Below are 19,175 nucleotides of genomic sequence, written 5' to 3'. Positions count from 1 at the left end.
TTATTATCTATATGATAACTGTCTTGAGTGTTATCTGCACAGGTCTCTCAGAAACCTAAAGAAGTGTAATAGCCTTGGAGAGGCAGTATAGACTGCAAGCAGTGAAGAGCTTACAGCGGGCTGCCTCATGACCCGGATTGGGCAGGTAGGATAGGCTGTAGCTGAGAGCTTGTAGTACAGGCTGTCTAGCTGGCAGGCCATAGAGACTGCGAATTAGTCGTGTACAGAATTCACAGTACAGGCAGCTGCCTAGGGGATTGCATCACTACTGAAATAAACCCTGATATTACGTTGCGTCTTTTATTATTATTTTTAATGTTAAAGCTCAATGCCCATTATTTATATTCGGTATTTGTATTTGGCCAAACAATAATTTTTCATTATTCCGATTTGGCCGAATAGTAAAATATGCTATTTGGAACAGCTTAATTTATTTGTTGCATTTGTATACCACATTTTCCCACCTTTTTGCATGCTCAATGTGGCTTAAATGGTACCGTAATCGGCGTTAGCCGATTTCGGTATGAACAAATTTTATTTTTTGTATTTTTTTTGTTACATTTGTACCCCGCGCTTTCCCACTCATGGCAGGCTCAATGCGGCGGGCAATGGAGGGTTAAGTGACTTGCCCAGAGTCACAAGGAGCTGCCTGTGCCGGGAATTGAAGTCAGTTCCTCAGGACCAAAGTCCACCACCCTAACCACTAAGCCACTCCTCCACTACAAATTGCGATTAAAATCAAGGTGATATTATGATAGAGTGAGATACATGTAAGGTAAAGACAATTGTGGAGAGCTTAGAGTGGGAAGAAGAATTAGGATATGTCCGTTATGATCTTTGGTTAAGTTGTGTCACAGATGTCCAGGTTTTTTAATGTTGGGTTGGTGGGGTATGCCCTTCTGAACAGTTCGGTTTTAAGTGCCTTCCGGAAATTCATGTGGTCGAGTGTGGTATTCCCGGTTTTGTTCTCCATTCCTTTCATAATAGTTCCTAACATTCTATCTACTTACTGCTGCTACATACTGAGCAGAGAAGTCCAACATAGTAATCAACAATGATACCTAGATCCTTTTCCTGGGCAAAGTTTCCTAATGTGGAGCCCTGCATCATGTGGCAGTGTATTCCTCTCTGGTCACCTGTGCCCATTTCTTTACATCTTCTGAAATGGGGAGGACCAACACTGATAAATATAAATGAGAAATAAAATAAATATACTCCTGATAACACTGTATTATCAATCCTTTCCCAATTCTTCCTGTGGCCATATTTTATTAACACTTTGCCTTAGCCAGGTCCCTCTGATATTGTCTTTTAAGTGCCCCTCTACATATAATTGTTCTTTTATAATAGTCTCTACCATTTTGCCCAGCAATGACATCAGGCTCTATATATTTCCTGGGTCACCTCTGCAACCCTTTTTAAAAATGAGTGTTACCAGGTAGCAATTAGAATTGAACATATAAAAAAATCCAAACTGCACTAGTTAAACATGATTGTTTACTTAAGGTCAGCACCGTTAGTGAGATCACAAAATGTCCTTCAGGAAGAAACACACTGCAACATCATCAGATTAATATACAAATAAATATCATTGTTCTCAGCAAGGCTTTCAATGAAACATTTTTTTTTTGTTTTCAGTGCAAATATTATATGACAAAATCTCCACTATTACTCATAACTTCTCTTTTAGCAGTTTCTGAGTAGAATTCCTGCCTTTTGAATATCCGTTCATAAGACTCCAGGTCCTGTTGATTTATGGATGGCTTCATGGTTGTCAGCAACCTGTCAAAATGCTCCTGTTGCACGGCAGTGGCCTCAAGTCCATTCTCCTGTAATGCTAATAAAGCTGCCTACAAAAAAGAAGGTCCGAGTTGTCATTTATTTGGTGGATGATGTGCATTTAGGTATGTATAAAACCTTTCAGAAATGGGTTTGAGATTATGCCAGAGCCAAGCATAGCCTAAACAAACTGCTAACTTTCATTTTCTGTCTCCCAGGTATTTTGCGTGAGTGCTTACAGTACTGTTGCAGAACTGAATCAAGTTAAGTCGTCAGGTTACTAACATACCCATAACGAACTTCTATACATTTTATTTTTATAATGTTCACTAAAACACAACTCGAAGATCTTGCCAGTAGTATAAAAAAAACAGAAAACAACATAATCAAGAAAAATTTAACCTGCAAAACATCTTTCCTTTCTTTCATCTTAGCCCACAGTGAGGAGGATCCAAGAACCTATTCTATGGGGTAGGGGGCACAACCAGCCGGGTTTTACTTCCATTGCTTTCCATTGAAAGCAATGGAAGTAAAACCCGGCTGGCTCAATCCGTCCTCCTTTTTCTGGGAGCCTATGGTAAACCCTAGGCACAACATACTAATATGATAAGCATCCCGAACTACAACTAATGAATATTCCCCTGCCTTTTACCATCCAGAAAAAAAAATTTTGATTTTCAGGGTTTGATGAATAGATAATTATGGTATTACTAACAAACATATAATTGGTATACTGTGATTGCACTACTTGACCTCAGCTTTTCACAGGCTGCCTAGGTTGGTTTTTGCAGCTTTCCAATCCAATATCACAATTGAAATATTATTGAAAACCAACATATAAGGTAAAGAGGCCTTTGCTTTTACTTACCACACTGTTGTCACTCACTAATCAGCATAGAATTTTGCTCGCCTTAGCAGATATAATTTTGATACAGTTCAGAAAATTGGGATGAAATTGGATGCAAAGAGTTATTTTTCCTTTTAGTACTGGACTAGCCTACTTTGGGTATCAAGGCTACAAACAGATCCAACATTTATCTTAACCAAGACACCACAAATAAACCACAGTTTAATAGTAATTGATCACTATAAGCAAACACACTTAAGGCCTGAGGTAATAAATGTTTTCCCCCATTGTATGTCTCTGGAGAAACTACAATTTATACTAGCGCCTATGTTACTAAGGTGCGCTATGGGGCGTTACGCATTTTTAAACACGGTAAATGGTTTACACAGGCTAAACCCCTAATGTGCCCAAGAAATTTATAGGCGTGTTGGCGCTTAACACGCCTCTTAATTTTAAGGGCACGTTAGAAATGCCAACGCTTAGTAAACATACCCCTTGGTCTATTAAAAGAGTTCTTGTTGTGAGTTATCTGGTTTGATCCATTACTGGCCATATAAACCCAGTTTTGGTTACAATATGTTCCCTGCTTCTATGTTTTGCTGAACTTATGTACTTTTTCATGGTTGAAATTTTCTTGAAAATGTATGATACATATTCAAGGAAAGATTATGTTTCTTGATCCTGTGCATTTGAAGGAATTGATTTCAGCACAAGAGAAGATGGAAGTTCAAAGGGTGGAGGAGCATTACCTGTTAGATGAAGATGAAAGGAGGCGTACTGCCCCCGATTCTATAAACGGCACCTAAAGTAAGGCACCCAGTTATAGAATAGGCTCAGTTATATGCATAATAATTAAATGGCACAAAACTAGTGAGAAGTACTAATAATTGGCATTAAGCACTAATTCGCAGTTGCGCATATAACTGACTTATGCCCTTATTCTGTAAACTGAGCACCTAACTTCTCTCAGGCGCATTTGCAAAGGGAGTGTTGATATTGATGCCCCCAACATATCAATGCCTCTCCCAACTATACAGTGTGTTCATGTGCCCACTGCTGCTTTTAACGCCTGGCATAGACATGGCATTAAGTGGTCATGCCTAGTGGACTTACACAAATCTTCTATGACAGATTTGGTGAGCAACTTTGCTGTTATAAAATACTAGCTTAGTGCCCAGCATTTTGGTACCTTTTACTGACCTATAAAGAATTGACTTCATTGTGGTTATACAGAATTTATTGTTTTGACACTATTTTTCTTTTTCTAAATTTCTCTCTCCCCCCATATTACCCATATTATCGGGAGGCGGGGCTGGTGGTTGGGAGGCGGGGATAGTGCTGGGCATACTTATACGGTCTGTGCCAGAGCCGGTGGTTGGGAGGCGGGGCAGACTTATACGGTCTGTGCCCTGAAGAGCACAGGTACAAATCAAAGTAGGGTATACACAAAAAGTAGCAAATATGAGTTATCTTGTTGGGCAGACTGGATGGACTGTGCAGGTCTTTTTCTGCCTTCATCTACTATGTTACTATATGTATATGTTACCTATTCATGGAATACGGTCAGATTTTGTATGCTTAGGGATGCCATTTTTCCTTTTCTGTTTTCTAACTGACCTATAGCCCGTGTTTTTCCACTCAGTCTGAGAATATGCCTTATTTGGTTTATTTCTGTTACATAATTGTTGGAATTACATACATACATAACATGACATGAATCAATGCCAATTTTCTTCATAGCTAATACCCCTTACCTCTTTACAGAAATTTTCCAGATCAGCTCCAGAGAAGAGATTTGTTTTAGCTGCTAATGTTTCCAAGCACACACACGAATCCATGGGAATCTTTGCAGTGAAGAGTTTCAGTATGGCGAGCCTTGCCTATGATGGAATAAAAAGACCAAAAAGTAAACTCAGGAAAAAGACAAGTATTCATTAGCTGTATACTTGCTATTGGCTATTCAAGTGGGTGTGCTATGTACTAATGCAGCCTGTCTCCTTTCCCTGGGGGAGTCATTTCAATATTAGTCACAGTCCTTCCCAACCTAAAGAGCAGGAGGTCCTTCTCAGACATAGGTCCCCTGCAGTACTTATCTGTGTGTTCTCCATGCATAGACAAACTCTTGCAGATCCCACCAAAATAGAAACAGCAACATGAACAACAAAAAGGTAAAGTGAGTTGATTCCTGGACCATAATAGTAGAGTGGGAGGGAGGGGGGGAGGGGGGCCTAGCTTTGGAAAGGGCAATAGTCCTCGCATATAGGAGGGACTTGTGTACTATTAGCTAGGAGTGTAATCCTCTGGAAGAATACATTAAGTGGACTCATCTGCAAATACTGTTGGGATATAGACAGGGCAATATTACACAAAGTAAAGCACGAGACATAATTGTTGGAGTTTAATATATACGTTTATTGTTAATCGTTAGCCATTTGACCTGTAATTGTACATGCATACGTTCACAAATATATAAGAAGAAAGGAGGGAAGGGATAGGGGAGAAAAGATTGATAAAAACTTTGATGATAGAAATTTCAGGTTAATTAGTATAAGATAGCATTATTTGTTACCAGATCTATACTGTTTGATATGGAAATGTTTAACATGTGAATTCATCAATAAAAACCGTTGAAAAAAAAAAAAAAAGGGAACATAATTTCAGTTTGACACTTAAACATGGCATCACACCCAGGTCAATTTTCTAATGAACTTGTAAACAATCAGTGGTTGCCAGTCAACCCGGAACTATTCATATTGCAAAAAGGCACAGAGGATGGGCAGGGTGAAGGTGGCAAAGAAAAATTAGCTAGGTACTAGTGACACTCAAGTCACTACATGGAACATTTTATATGTTTACATTTAACCTGCTGAATAGAAGGCCCAAATGACATTTATAAAAGTGGCAGCAGTGATCATATAAAGCGAATGCTACATACCTGTAGAAGGTATTCTCCGAGGACAGCAGGCTGATTGTTCTCACTGATGGGTGACGTCCACGGCAGCCCCTCCAATCGGAATCTTCACTAGCAAAAGCCTTTGCTAGCCCTCGCGCGCCAATGCGCGGCCGTCTTCCCGCCCGAACTGGCTCGTGCCGGCCAGTCTCATATGTAGCAAGACAAAGAGAAGGGAAGACACAACTCCAAAGGGGAGGCGGGCGGGTTGGTAAGAACAATCAGCCTGCTGTCCTCGGAGAATACCTTCTACAGGTATGTAGCATTCGCTTTCTCCGAGAACAAGCAGGCTGCTTGTTCTCACTGATGGGGTATCCCTAGCCCCCAGGCTCACTCAAAACAACAACCATGGTCAATTGGGCCTCGCAACGGCGAGGACATAACTGAGATTGACCTAAAAAATTTACCAACTAACTGAGAGTGCAGCCTGGAACAGAACAAACATGGGCCTAGGGGGGTGGAGTTGGATTCTAAACCCCAAACAGATTCTGAAGCACTGACTGCCCGAACCGACTGTCGCGTCGGGTATCCTGCTGCAGGCAGTAATGAGATGTGAATGTGTGGACAGATGACCACGTCGCAGCTTTGCAAATCTCTTCAATAGTGGCTGACTTCAAGTGGGCTACCGACGCTGCCATGGCTCTAACATTATGAGCCGTGACATGACCCTCAAGAGCCAGCCCAGCCTGCGCGTAAGTAAAGGAAATGCAATCTGCTAGCCAATTGGATATGGTGCGTTTTCCTACAGCCACTCCCCTCCTGTTGGGATCAAAAGAAACAAACAATTGGGCGGACTGTCTGTTGGGCTGTGTCCGCTCCAGATAGAAGGCCAATGCTCTCTTGCAGTCCAATGTGTGCAGCTGACGTTCAGCAGGGCAGGAATGAGGACGGGGAAAGAATGTTGGCAAGACAATTGACTGGTTCAGATGGAACTCCGACACAACCTTTGGCAAGAACTTAGGGTGAGTGTGGAGGACTACTCTGTTATGATGAAATTTGGTGTAAGGGGCCTGGGCTACCAGGGCCTGAAGCTCACTGACTCTACGAGCTGAAGTAACTGCCACCAAGAAAATGACCTTCCAGGTCAAGTACTTCAGATGGCAGGAATCCAGTGGCTCAAAAGGAGGTTTCATCAGCTGGGTGAGAACGACATTGAGATCCCATGACACTGTAGGAGGCTTGACAGGGGGCTTTGACAAAAGCAAACCTCTCATAAAGCGAACAACTAAAGGCTGTCCTGAGATCGGCTTACCTTCCACACGGTAATGGTATGCACTGATCGCTCTAAGGTGAACCCTTACAGAGTTGGTCTTGAGACCGGACTCAGACAAGTGCAGAAGGTATTCAAGCAGGGTCTGTGTAGGACAAGAGCGAGGATCTAGGGCCTTGCTGTCACACCAGACGGCAAACCTCCTCCATAAAAAGAAGTAACTCCTCTTAGTGGAATCTTTCCTGGAAGCAAGCAAGACACGGGAGACACCCTCTGGCAGACCCAAAGAGGCAAAGTCTATGCTCTCAACATCCAGGCCGTGAGAGCCAGGGACCGGAGGTTGGGATGCAGAAGCGCCCCTTCGTCCTGCGTGATGAGGGTCGGAAAACACTCCAATCTCCACGGTTCTTCGGAGGACAACTCCAGAAGAAGAGGGAACCAGATCTGACGCGGCCAAAAAGGAGCAATCAGAATCATGGTGCCTCTGTCTTGCTTGAGTTTCAAAGTCTTCCCCACCAGAGGTATGGGAGGATAAGCATACAGCAGACCCTCCCCCCAGTCCAGGAGGAAGGCATCCGATGCCAGTCTGCCGTGGGCCTGAAGCCTGGAACAGAACTGAGGGACTTTGTGGTTGGCTCGAGATGCGAAGAGATCTACCAAGGGGGTGCCCCACACCTGGAAGATCTGTCGCACTACCCGGGAATTGAGCGACCACTCGTGAGGTTGCATAATCCTGCTCAACCTGTCGGCCAGACTGTTGTTTACGCCTGCCAGATATGTGGCTTGGAGCACCATGCCGTGACGGCGAGCCCAAAGCCACATGCTGACGGCTTCCTGACACAGGGGGCGAGATCCGGTGCCCCCCTGCTTGTTGACGTAGTACATGGCAACCTGGTTGTCTGTCTGAATTTGGATAATTTGGTGGGACAGCCGATCTCTGAAAGCCTTCAGAGCGTTCCAGATCGCTCGTAACTCCAGAAGATTGATCTGCAGATCGCGTTCCTGGAGGGACCAGCTTCCTTGGGTGTGAAGCCCATCGACATGAGCTCCCCATCCCAGGAGAGACGCATCCGTGGTCAGCACTTTTTGTGGCTGAGGAATTTGGAAGGGACGTCCCAGAGTCAAATTGGAGCAAACTGTCCACCAATACAGGGATTTGAGAAAACTCGTGGACAGGTGGATCACGTCTTCTAGATCCCCAGCAGCCTGAAACCACTGGGAAGCTAGGGTCCATTGAGCAGATCTCATGTGAAGGCGGGCCATGGGAGTCACATGAACTGTGGAAGCCATGTGGCCCAGCAAACTCAACATCTGCCGAGCTGTGATCTGCTGGGACGCTCGCACCCGCGAGACGAGGGACAACAAGTTGTTGGCTCTCGCCTCTGGGAGATAGGCGCGAGCCGTCCGAGAATCCAGCAGAGCTCCTATGAATTCGAGTTTCTGCACTGGGAGAAGATGGGACTTTGGGTAATTTATCACAAACCCCAGTAGCTCCAGGAGGCGAATAGTCATCTGCATGGACTGCAGGGCTCCTGCCTCGGATGTGTTCTTCACCAGCCAATCGTCGAGGTATGGGAACACGTGGACCCCCAGTCTGCGAAGTGCCGCTGCTACTACAGCCAAGCACTTGGTGAACACTCTGGGCGCAGAGGCGAGCCCAAAGGGTAGCACACAGTACTGGAAGTGACGTGTGCCCAGCTGAAATCGCAGATACTGTCTGTGAGCTGGCAGTATCGGGATGTGCGTGTAGGCGTCCTTCAAGTCCAGAGAGCATAGCCAATCGTTTTCCTGAATCATGTGAGACCCACCCGAAGGCTCACCGCCACCAGCAGGGGAATGGACAGCCCTCACCTGCACTCCAGACGAAGCACCACCGTCCGACGACATCAGCAGACGAGGAGGTCTCGATGCCACCGACACCGACGCAGCCTTCCGATGACGCCCCGATGCAGAGGGCCGATGCCTCGATGCACTCGATGCAATCGGGGGCGAGGATGAAGGTCCAGGCGCCGACGACGTCGAGGCAGTCAATACTCCCGATGCCGATGAAGAGCCCGAGAACAAAATGTTCCACTGGGCTAACCTCGCTACCTGAGTCCGCTTTTGTAAAAGGGAACACAGACTACAGGCCTGAGGGCGGTGCCCAGCCCCCAGACACTGAAGACACGACGCGTGCCTGTCAGTGAGCGAGATTACCCGGGCGCACTGGGTGCACTTCTTGAAGCCGCTGGAAGACTTCGATGTCATGGGCGGAAAAATCGCGCCGGCGAGATCAAAACTCGAAATGGCGAAAATGGCACCACAAAAACAGAGAGAAGAAAACTTCGACCGAGGCCTAAGTAGGGCCTACCCCGACGACGAAAGAAAACTTACCGGGGCAAAACACTCGAAGTACGGGGAGGGAGAAAACCAAGAGGCCTCCTCCCGACACCCTTTTTTTTTTTTTTTGAGAACAAAGTCGAAAAACGACGCGCGAGGTCAACTTTTTGGGGCGCGAACGGCGAAACACGACCGTACCGAGCACGGACAAAAAAAGACTGGCCAGCACGAGCCGGTTCGGGTGGGAAGACGGCCGCGCATGCGCGGTGCGCATCGGCGCGCGAGGGCTAGCAAAGGCTTTTGCTAGTGAAGATTCCGATTGGAGGGGCTGCCGTGGACGTCACCCATCAGTGAGAACAAGCAGCCTGCTTGTCCTCGGAGAAACACAAATATATTATTTATTTACTTATTTAGGTTCAATGTTTTTTTTATTGTAATTCAAAAAACAAAGCAAAGATGAGAGCAATATGACAACAGCAAAATCAACAATAGTCAAATGACTGTGGAGAGTTTGGGTTCTTATAACCCTCCATCAGATTATTAACATTAACAGCAGAATACAACCAGGACCCCCCCCCCCCCCACAACCTCTACCCCCCTTTCCTCCCCCACAACCTAACAAGAAATCCCAGTCACCTGGTCAAAGTAGGTATAAATTTAAATAATTGAGAATGAGACTGTGTGCCCATGAAGGAAGCCGCTGAATATAATCCTAGAAAAATGTTTTACGTTTGGCCGTACAACAGCCATCTCGAGATTCCATTACCATCAGGGCATGAAAAGTATTCCTTCAATGCCAAAAGGCAGGTAAGTAGTCCAAAACCCAATGTTGCAATAAACATTTTGTTTTGCCAATGATACATGCTTTATAAACTAAAATCCATTGGAATTTAGTAAGTGGGCCACAATATCCCATCTTGCCAAAAAGAACCACCAGCACAGACTGGATGATGGATTTCCCCATGAACCCCTCAAGAAATGTCAACATTTTAATCCAATATCCCCTAACCAATGAACAAAATCAGAGTGCATGGGAGGATGTATTATCTTGTGTACCACATTTAAGACACTGAGAAGAGGTAACACACCCAGCATAAAATGCTCATCTCAGTGAGAAGTACGCTCTAGTCAGGATGCGGAATTGACACTCCCTTTGGAGGGCGTTATAAATCATAAATGAGATTCGCTGTATGCATTGGAGCAGACTCTGTGGGTGCTTGAGCGCCCCCAATATTGAGAAAATTCCTTGTATGTGTCCAGGACGGGGTCATTTCCAATGGGCTTAGCATCCCCAATAATTTTGAAAAGTTGGCTCCTATGGCTGTATGGATGCAAGTAAGTCAGCACGTTGTAACTGAAACTCCCAGTCCCATGTTTTATTTTGAAAGGATAGCATCATAAGTCCTCCCATGAGCAATCTTCGCAAATAGCTTATATAAGCCTGAAACTGAAGTCTGTGGCTGGTCAGATGGGTCAAAAGAAGTGTCCAAGGAAGGAGCAATGTCCCGAGAACAATTGCTTTTTCAAAAGCTTAGTAATATAATGCAAAACCCACAGATAAGCAAATATCTCAGTAGGGTGTATCCCCAGAGTTTGTTGTAAAGAAGCACAGGATTTTAGCTCACCCCCTGCAGTTAAGAGATCAGCCAACAGAGACCAGTCTCAGAGATGCCCAGTGACTAAAGACTGCATGCCCTGGAGTAAAAGCCAAATTCCTCACAAGGCAATAGATTAGAGCAATCAGGATTTCGATGTAGCCGGGATAATAAAATGCACCAGACTTCCCTCATTGGTTTCAACAAAAGGTGGTGTTTAAATGCTCATGGTAACGTTCCTAAGGATGCATGGAGAAGGTAATGGGGATGTAATGGAGCGAACAAAAAACTAGGGAGTTGGAGGACCAGGGAGTGTATTCTTCTGATTTGTGCATCCAATCATTAAGATGAGGAAATAGGCATGCAATGTTATAGTTCTGCAAGTGTGGTACACCCAAACCCCTAATTACAATTTCATCAAGTTTAGGTTTCTTCCCTTTCCAACTAAATTTTGCCAAAAGCCAATGCAATATCTGTAAGTCACACTTAGTCAGCCATATAGGGATGTGTCTAAAAACAGAGCCATGTGGAGGAATATAACTGTGCGATAGAGGCTCATTCTGCCAGAAAGAGAAAGTGGGAGGACGTTCCAAACGGTAAGTCGCTGGGAAATCTGCTTTAAAAGGATCTCAGTATTGGAATGAAAAAGAGCCTGGTAGATAGATGCCCAAATAGATACACCCTCCAGAGGCCCACTTTAAGGGAAAGTCTCCCACTCATTGCTGTTGAAGAGAGGCGGATGTAGCCAGTCCTTCTGATTTGTCCATGTTAAGTTTGAAGCCTGAGAAGACCCCCATATTCAGCGAAGCTCTACAAAAGTACAGGCAAGAACTCCATAGGATGGGAGAGGTGTACTAGGAGGTCATCGGCAAAAGCAGAGATTTTAAATTCTGAGGAGCCAAGCTTAATGCCAGTTAGCTACAGATTGGTCAGCATTTCCCTAATTAGTGGATCTAGGAGTGGGATCCAGGAGTCAGTGCAAACAGTAGTGGAGAAAGAGGGCAACCCTGTCAAGTACCTCTATAAGGTAAAATTATGTATCATACCTGATAATTTTCTTTCCATTAATCATAGCTGATCAATCCATAGACTGGTGGGTTGTGTCCATCTACCAGCAGGTGGAGATAGAGAGCAAACTTTTGCCTCCCTATATGTGGTCATGTGCTGCCGGAAACTCCTCAGTATGTCGATATCAAAGCTCCATCCGCAGGACTCAGCACTTAGAGAATTACACCCACGAAGGGACACTCTGCCCAGCTCACCACCGCCGAAACGGGGGAGGGGAATTAACCCAGCTCATCCCCACACAAGTGGGGGAGGGGAATCCGTCCAGCTCATCCCCGCGGAGCGGGGGAGGGACACCACTCCCACCGATGCGGGGGGATCTGGCTTATCCTGCAACCGCGGGAGGAGCTGACTGACCCTAACACCGCCGAAGCGGGAGGGGTACAAAGCTGCCCTACAGCCGCACGAAGCGGGAGGGAGTGCCGGCAGAATTTAAATCTCAATCCAGCCCCGTAAAACAGAGGGGAGAGGAATGCAGCAGCTCACTGTAACACAAACTCGTCCCAACTCTTGAAGAATCCAAGTGAAAAAACTTGAACACGAAGTCTTTCTGAAGTAACTGAAGACTAAACTTGAACCTGAAATGCAACCAGAATAAAAACAGTACAGATATCTGGGAGGGGCTATGGATTGATCAGCTATGATTAATGGAAAGAAAATTATCAGGTATGATACATAATTTTACCTTCCATATCATCAAGCTGATCAATCCATAGACTGGTGGGATGTACCGAAGCAGTACTCACCCAGGGCGGGACATTGAAATCCCTGACCTCAACACTGAAGCTCCAAACCGGGCCTCCGCCCGTGCAGCCACAGTCAAGCGGTAATGCTTGGAGAATGTATGAGCCGAAGCCCAAGTTGCCGCCTTGCAAATCTCTTCCAAGGAGACGGACCCGGCCTCTGCCATCGAGGCCGCCTGAGCTCTAGTGGAGTGAGCCTTCAGCTGGATAGGCGGCACCTTCCCCGCGGCCACATAAGCCACTGCAATGGCTTCCTTGACCCATCTTGCCACTGTAGGCTTAGCAGCCTGCAGACCCTTACGAGGACCTGCAAACAGGACAAACAGATGATCCGATTTCCGGAACTCATTGGTCACTTCCAAGTATCTGATGATGACTCGTCTCACATCCAGATATTTAAGAGCAGAGTACTCCTCTGGGTAGTCCTCCCTACGAAAGGAAGGGAGACAGAGCTGCTGATTCACATGGAAGCGAGAAACAATCTTGGGCAGGAAGGAAGGCACTGTGCGAATAGTCACTCCTGCCTCAGTGAACTGCAGAAAGGGCTCTCGACATGAGAGCGCCTGGAGCTCGGAAACTCTTCTGGCTGAAGTGATAGCCACCAAAAAGACTGCTTTCAATGTCAGGTCTTTCAGAGATGCCCTCGACAAGGGTTCAAAAGGCGGCTTCTGCAATGCTCTTAGCACCAGGTTGAGATTCCACGCAGGCACCACTGAGTGCAGAGGACGGCGCAGGTGATTAACTCCCTTGAGAAAGCGCACCACATCTGGCTGCGAAGCCAGGGAAGCACCCTTCAGGCGGCCCCTGAAGCAAGCCAGAGCCGCTACCTGGACTTTAAGGGAACTGAGCGACAGGCCTTTCTCCAGACCTTCTTGCAGGAACGCCAACACTGAAGAAATTGGAGCAGTGAAGGGAGAAAGTGAGCCTGCTTCACACCACGCTGCAAATATACGCCAAACCCTGGCGTAAGCAGTAGAAGTAGAGCGCTTCCTCGCTCTCAGCATAGTGGCGATGACCTTGTCTGAGAAGCCCTTCTTTCTCAGACGCTGCCGCTCAATAGCCAGGCCGTAAGACCAAAGGGGGAGGGATCCTCCATCACCACGGGACCCTGATGTAACAGGCCCTGCTCCACTGGCAGCCGCAGAGGATCGTCGACTGAGAGCCTGATCAAGTCCGCATACCAGGGACGTCTGGGCCAATCCGGACCCACCAGGATTACCCTGCCGGGATGCTTTGCCACCCGGTCTAGCACCCTGCCCAACATGGGCCAGGGCGGGAACACATAGAGAAGCTCTTGAGTCGGCCACTGTTGGAGAAGAGCATCTACTCCCAGGGATCGAGGGTCCCGTCCTCTGCTGAAAAAGCGCGGCACTTGGCAATTGGCCGATGACGCCATCAGATCTAGGCTCGGCTGGCCCCAGCGCTTCGTGATGTCCAAGAACGCCTGAGCAGATAGCTGCCACTCTCCGGGCTCCAAGGTATGGCGACTGAGAAAGTCCGCCTTGACATTCATGACTCCGGCAATGTGGGCCGCTGACAGCTGCTCCAGGTTCGCTTCTGCCCACTGGCATAGATTCATAGCCTCCTTGGCTAGAGGGGCGCTCTTGGTACCTCCCTGGCGGTTGACATAGGCCACAGCCGTGGCATTGTCCGACAGGACCCGTACCGGCTTCAACACCAGTACCGGGATGAACTCCAAAAGCGCCAACCGAATGGCTCTGAGTTCCAGGAGGTTGATAGACCACTTTGCCTCTGCAGGAGACCAGAGCCCCTGCGCTGTCCTTCTCAAGCAGTGGGCTCCCCAGCCCGAAAAAGAGGCGTCCGTCGTGACGACAATCCACTCCGGGGTCACCAGAGGCATTCCCGCAGACAACCTGTCTGTCTGCATCCACCAGCTCAGCGCCTTGCGCACTGCTGGGTCCAAGGGAAGGCGCACAGCATAATCCTCCGACATCGGAGTCCAGCGCTGCAGCAGAGATTGTTGTAGTGGTCTCATATGAGCCCTGGCCCAGGGCACTACTTCCATCGTGGCCGTCATGGAGCCCAACAGCTGCACATAGTCCCAAGCCCGAAGAGGAGAGGCTACTAGGAACTGGTCCACCTGAGCCTGAAGCTTGACAATCCGATTGTCTGGCAGGAACACTCTGCCCACTTGGGTGTCGAATCGAACTCCCAGATACTCCAGGGACTGAGTCGGGCGCAGCTGGCTTTTCTCCCAGTTGATGATCCATCCCAGGGAGCTCAAAAGAGCAACTACCCGGTCCACAGCTTTGCCGCACTCTGCATAAGAGGGGGCTCGAATCAACCAGTCGTCCAGATAAGGATGGACTTGTACTCCTTCCTTTCGCAGGAAGGCCGCGATGACCACCATTACTTTGGAAAAGGTCCGCGGAGCAGTAGCCAACCCGAACGGGAGGGCTCTGAACTGGAAGTGTCGGCCCAGGACTGCAAAACGCAGAAAGCGTTGATGAGGAGGCCAGATGGGAATATGCAAGTACGCTTCCTTGATGTCCAAGGATGCCAGGTACTCCCCTGCCTTCACTGCCACTATAACAGAGCGGAGAGTCTCCATGCGAAAGTGCCGCACTTTCAAGGCCCGATTGACCCCTTTGAGGTCGAGGATAGGCCGGACAGAACCTCCTTTCTTTGGTACCACAAAGTAAATGGAGTAACGCCCCTTGCCAAGCTGATTTTCTGGCACCGGAACGACCGCACCCAGGCGGATCAGATTGTCCAAAGTCTGCTGCACTGCCACAGCTTTGACCGGAGACTTGCAGGGAGAGAGTACAAACCCGTCTCTTAAGGGTCGGCAGAACTCTAGCTTGTAGCCGTCTCTGATGACTTCCAGCACCCAAGCGTCTGAAGTTATTGTGGTCCACTCGCCCAGAAACGAGGACAGCCGTCCTCCAATCTGCACTGGGGCGTGGACCAAGGCCCCGTCATTGGGTACGAGACCCTGGGGGAGGACCGGAGGGAGCACCTCCGGGACGGCGGTCTCTGCGAAAGGAATGCTGCTTGGGGGAGAAATTCCTCTTAAAGGAAGAGGGGGCAGAGGAACCCGACCTGCCCGGGCGGTACCGACGGGCTTCCTGAAACCGTCCTCTGGAGGTACCGGGACGAGTACTAGCCCGAGCCCTGACCTCTGGTAACTTCTTGCCCTTAGACGTGCCGAGATCGGTCACGATTTTGTCCAGCTCGACCCCAAAGAGCAGCTTGCCTTTAAAAGGCAATCTAGCCAGGCGGGATTTAGAGGCGTGGTCAGCAGACCAATGTTTCAGCCAAAGCCACCGCCGCGCAGAGATTGTCTGAGCCATGCCTTTCGCTGAGGCCCTCAAGACATCATACAGCAAGTCTGCCAAATAGGCTAAGTCCGATTCCAGGGCCGGCCAATCAGCCCTCAAGGAAAGATCCGAGGGGAAAGCCCGCTGCACCATAGTCAGGCACGCCCTGGCCACATAGGAGCCGCAAATTGAGGCCTGCAAACTTAAAGCAGCTGCCTCAAAGGACGACCTTAAGGCCGCCTCCAATCTTCTGTCTTGGGCGTCCTTTAGGGCCGTGCCATCTTCCACCAGCAACGCCGTTTTCTTAGTCACCGCAGTGATTAAAGAATCCACAGTAGGCCACAGATAGGCCTCACGTTCCCTTTCAGTCAAAGGACAGAGGCGGGACATAGCCCTAGCCACTTTAAGGCTCGCTTCCGGGACATCCCATTGAGCCGCAATTAAGGTGTGCATGGCATCATGCACGTGGAAGGTTCTAGGCGGGCGCTTCGTCCCCAGCATAATGGCAGAGCCAACAGGGGCTGAGGGAGAGACGTCCTCCGGAGAGGAAATCTTCAAAGTGTCCATGGCCTGTACCAACAGGTTGGACAAATCCTCTGAGCTAAAAAGCCGCGCTGCAGAGGGGTCATCCGCTCCACCCGAGCGGGGATCCGTCTCCTCCAAGGAATCCGCAAAGGACCGTTGGGAGACCTCAGATACGCTGCCCTCATCTACATCGGAGGAGACAAAGTCCTCCAAGGCCTGGGAATCAACCCGAGGGCGTTTACCTCTGGGAACCTCAACCTCTTTACCAGACGAGGGAGCAGGGGCAGCGTTTTGCATAAGGAAGGCCTGATGCAGCAGCAAAACAAACTCGGGGGAGAAACCCCCCAGACTGTGTACTTCCGCAGCCTGGGCAACAGCCCTAGACGCACCCTCAACCGGCGCTCGCAAGAGCGGGGGAGAGACATGCTGCGCATCCAAAATGGCGTCCGGCGCGACACTCCGCGAAGGAGCCGCGCGGGAAGAACGGCGCTTAACTTTAGCCGCTTTTGTGCCGTCGCCCAAATTAAGGGCGTTCATGGCATTAATGTCTCCAACCTCAAGGGCGGCCCAAGAAGAAGCCGTCCGAGCCGCGTGGCCGGCCAAGATGGCGGAGGCGAGGAGCGGGGGATGGGCGTTTATGGCGGGAAAAATCGCCACGCCGGAGGAAGGACCGGGACATTCATCGGCCACGAAACTGTCACCCAACAAGGGCGAATCAGGCTTTAAGACCCCCGCATCCCCTCTAGAAGCGCCCAAGCGATCCGGGGAGCGACTCTTTACGCCCTCGCCCTCCGACGCCATATGCCACATGGAGAAAAATCGGGGAACCCCCTGCCCGCTATAAAAAGGTAAAAATTACCTGCTGTCCGCTCCGAGCTGTAACGACCTGGTGTCCCAGTGAGTAGCTGCAATAAACGTTTAAATAAACGTCAAAATAAACGCCTTTAAGGACGTTCAAATTTTTTTTTTTTTTTAACGGAGCCAGCGGGAGGGGGGAGAAAAGGAGGGACCTGGCACCACCAGGTTTGCACTTGCTCAAAAGAGCCCTCAACCCCAGGCACTCAACAAAACCTAAGAATTAGGCTTGGAGGCCTAGCCAGAGCTGCTGCTGTGTGTGACCACCACCTGCTGAGATAGAGAACATACTGAGGAGTTTCCGGCAGCACATGATCACATATAGGGAGGCAAAAGTTTGCTCTCTATCTCCACCTGCTGGTAGATGGACACAACCCACCAGTCTATGGATTGATCAGCTTGATGATATGGAAATTGAGAATGATACAGGGAACGAACTGCACCTTCAAAGAAAGCTCCAATACCATATTTACGCATCACTTTGAACATAAATCCCCAACACACCCTATCAAAAGCTTTTTCAGCATCAAAGCTAATTAATATGGACTGCTCCCCTCTGGATTAAAGTGTTTCAAGGGAAGCTAAAATGTTCCGAATGTTTTTCAAAGTGTGACGCTCATGGATAAAACTGATCTGTAGTTCCACAAGAGTTGGAAGGATTTGGGCCAAGTAGTTAGACAAAACCATTGCCAGCAATTTAGCTTCAAAGCAAATCAAGGAAATAGGTCTATAAGCCCCGAAGAAATACAGATCCTTCCCAGGCTTAAGGAAAACCACTATTCACGCCAACTCTAGACTGGGGCAAACAGCGCTCTGTGATAATCTTATTAAACATGGGTCATCAAGGGGCTCACTATACTTAACAGCAGCTTATAAAACTCTGCCCTATAGTGGGCTGGGTCTGAAGCTTTACATAACACACTCCTGTGAATTGTCCAGAGCACCTCGTCCTTCGTAATAGGTCTATCCAACTTAGCAAACTGTGAGGAATTAATAATGGACAAATACTCTCCAAATAGGAGTCTGGGTCCATATCATCAGAATCGTTAAAGCTATACAGCTGCTGACAGAATTCTTTGAAGACCAAGTTAATACCTTTATCTGTATTAACTAAAGTACCAATAGAGCCCCTGAGAGTCAATATCTTAGCAGAATGAGTCTGAGGTGAGACCAGTCATGTGGCCACATTTATACAGCTGGTATTGATACTAAAGAGTTGATTTTTTGGCACTCTGGTATAATAAAACTAATTTAAAGTGGCTTGCATAGCCAACAATTAAGCCTTCAAGGTGACACCACATCTGTGATTTGTTCCCCACTTAGACTTTTAAAGATATAGCGGGTTATAAATAAAGTTTTATTATTATTATAATGCATAAGGCCAAAACAAAGACCATGTTGAGTCCATGCTCCAGCCAAGCCTTTCATTTTCATCTGATGTGCTGTCTTCAAGCAAACATTGCTGTGTTACACAAAGACTTCTTTTATTTCACTTTGTCTGGCTCATTGCAGTGGTCATTCCCACTCAGTCCCAAAAGCCACAATTTTTATCATTTAGCTACTGAAAATAAAATCCAAACTTTTAAAAACCTATACCTAATGATATTATAATTTTTTACACACAGTACTTTTGTATGAGGATCTCATTAATAAAAGTTCTGTTTCAACACTGCTTGATCATTAGTTGCAGCAAATTCCTACTTCACAACTGTTTGGTCAAAATTGTATAAATGTAGTTGGCCTTCTTCAGCTCACAGTTTAGCCCCAAGCAGTGTCAGTTTCATAATATCATAACAACACAAAAAACTTATCCAAAAATTGCATTTTCCTCAGCTCACATGTTGCTCAAAGTATTCCACTTTATTGCATAATATACATTTGTATAACAGTAGGTTGCAGCACTGGGTATTGGTTTCATGATATTTAGTAATCCTTTTGCCAGGGTTTAGTTTTGAGTGGCATTTAAATTAAAACAGTGAGCACCACCGTGTTTAAAGAAGCATTCA

At 47.5% G+C, this 19,175-nt stretch overlaps 1 protein-coding gene across 2 annotated transcripts in view; it reads right to left on the bottom strand.

The window, feature by feature from the left end:
- Window positions 1-749: 749 nt before the first annotated feature.
- The window catches only part of SPATA5L1 (spermatogenesis associated 5 like 1), a 45,045-nt gene continuing 26,619 nt past the window's right edge, over window positions 750-19,175 (bottom strand). For both annotated transcript variants that reach the window (XM_030189575.1, XM_030189576.1), the window contains 2 exons: window positions 4,381-4,506; window positions 750-1,850 (listed from right to left, as the gene is read on the bottom strand). In XM_030189575.1, the coding sequence (XP_030045435.1) occupies window positions 1,647-1,850; window positions 4,381-4,506 (330 nt within the window). In that variant the 3' untranslated portion in view covers window positions 750-1,646. The remainder of the gene's footprint in view (window positions 1,851-4,380; window positions 4,507-19,175) is intronic.

Source organism: Microcaecilia unicolor, chromosome 1 (assembly GCF_901765095.1).
Source record: "Microcaecilia unicolor chromosome 1, aMicUni1.1, whole genome shotgun sequence".
NCBI classification, from domain to species: Eukaryota; Metazoa; Chordata; class Amphibia; order Gymnophiona; family Siphonopidae; genus Microcaecilia; species Microcaecilia unicolor.
The sequence above is the reverse complement of the archived record's forward strand: the minus strand, read 5'-3'. Positions and strand labels throughout refer to the sequence as shown.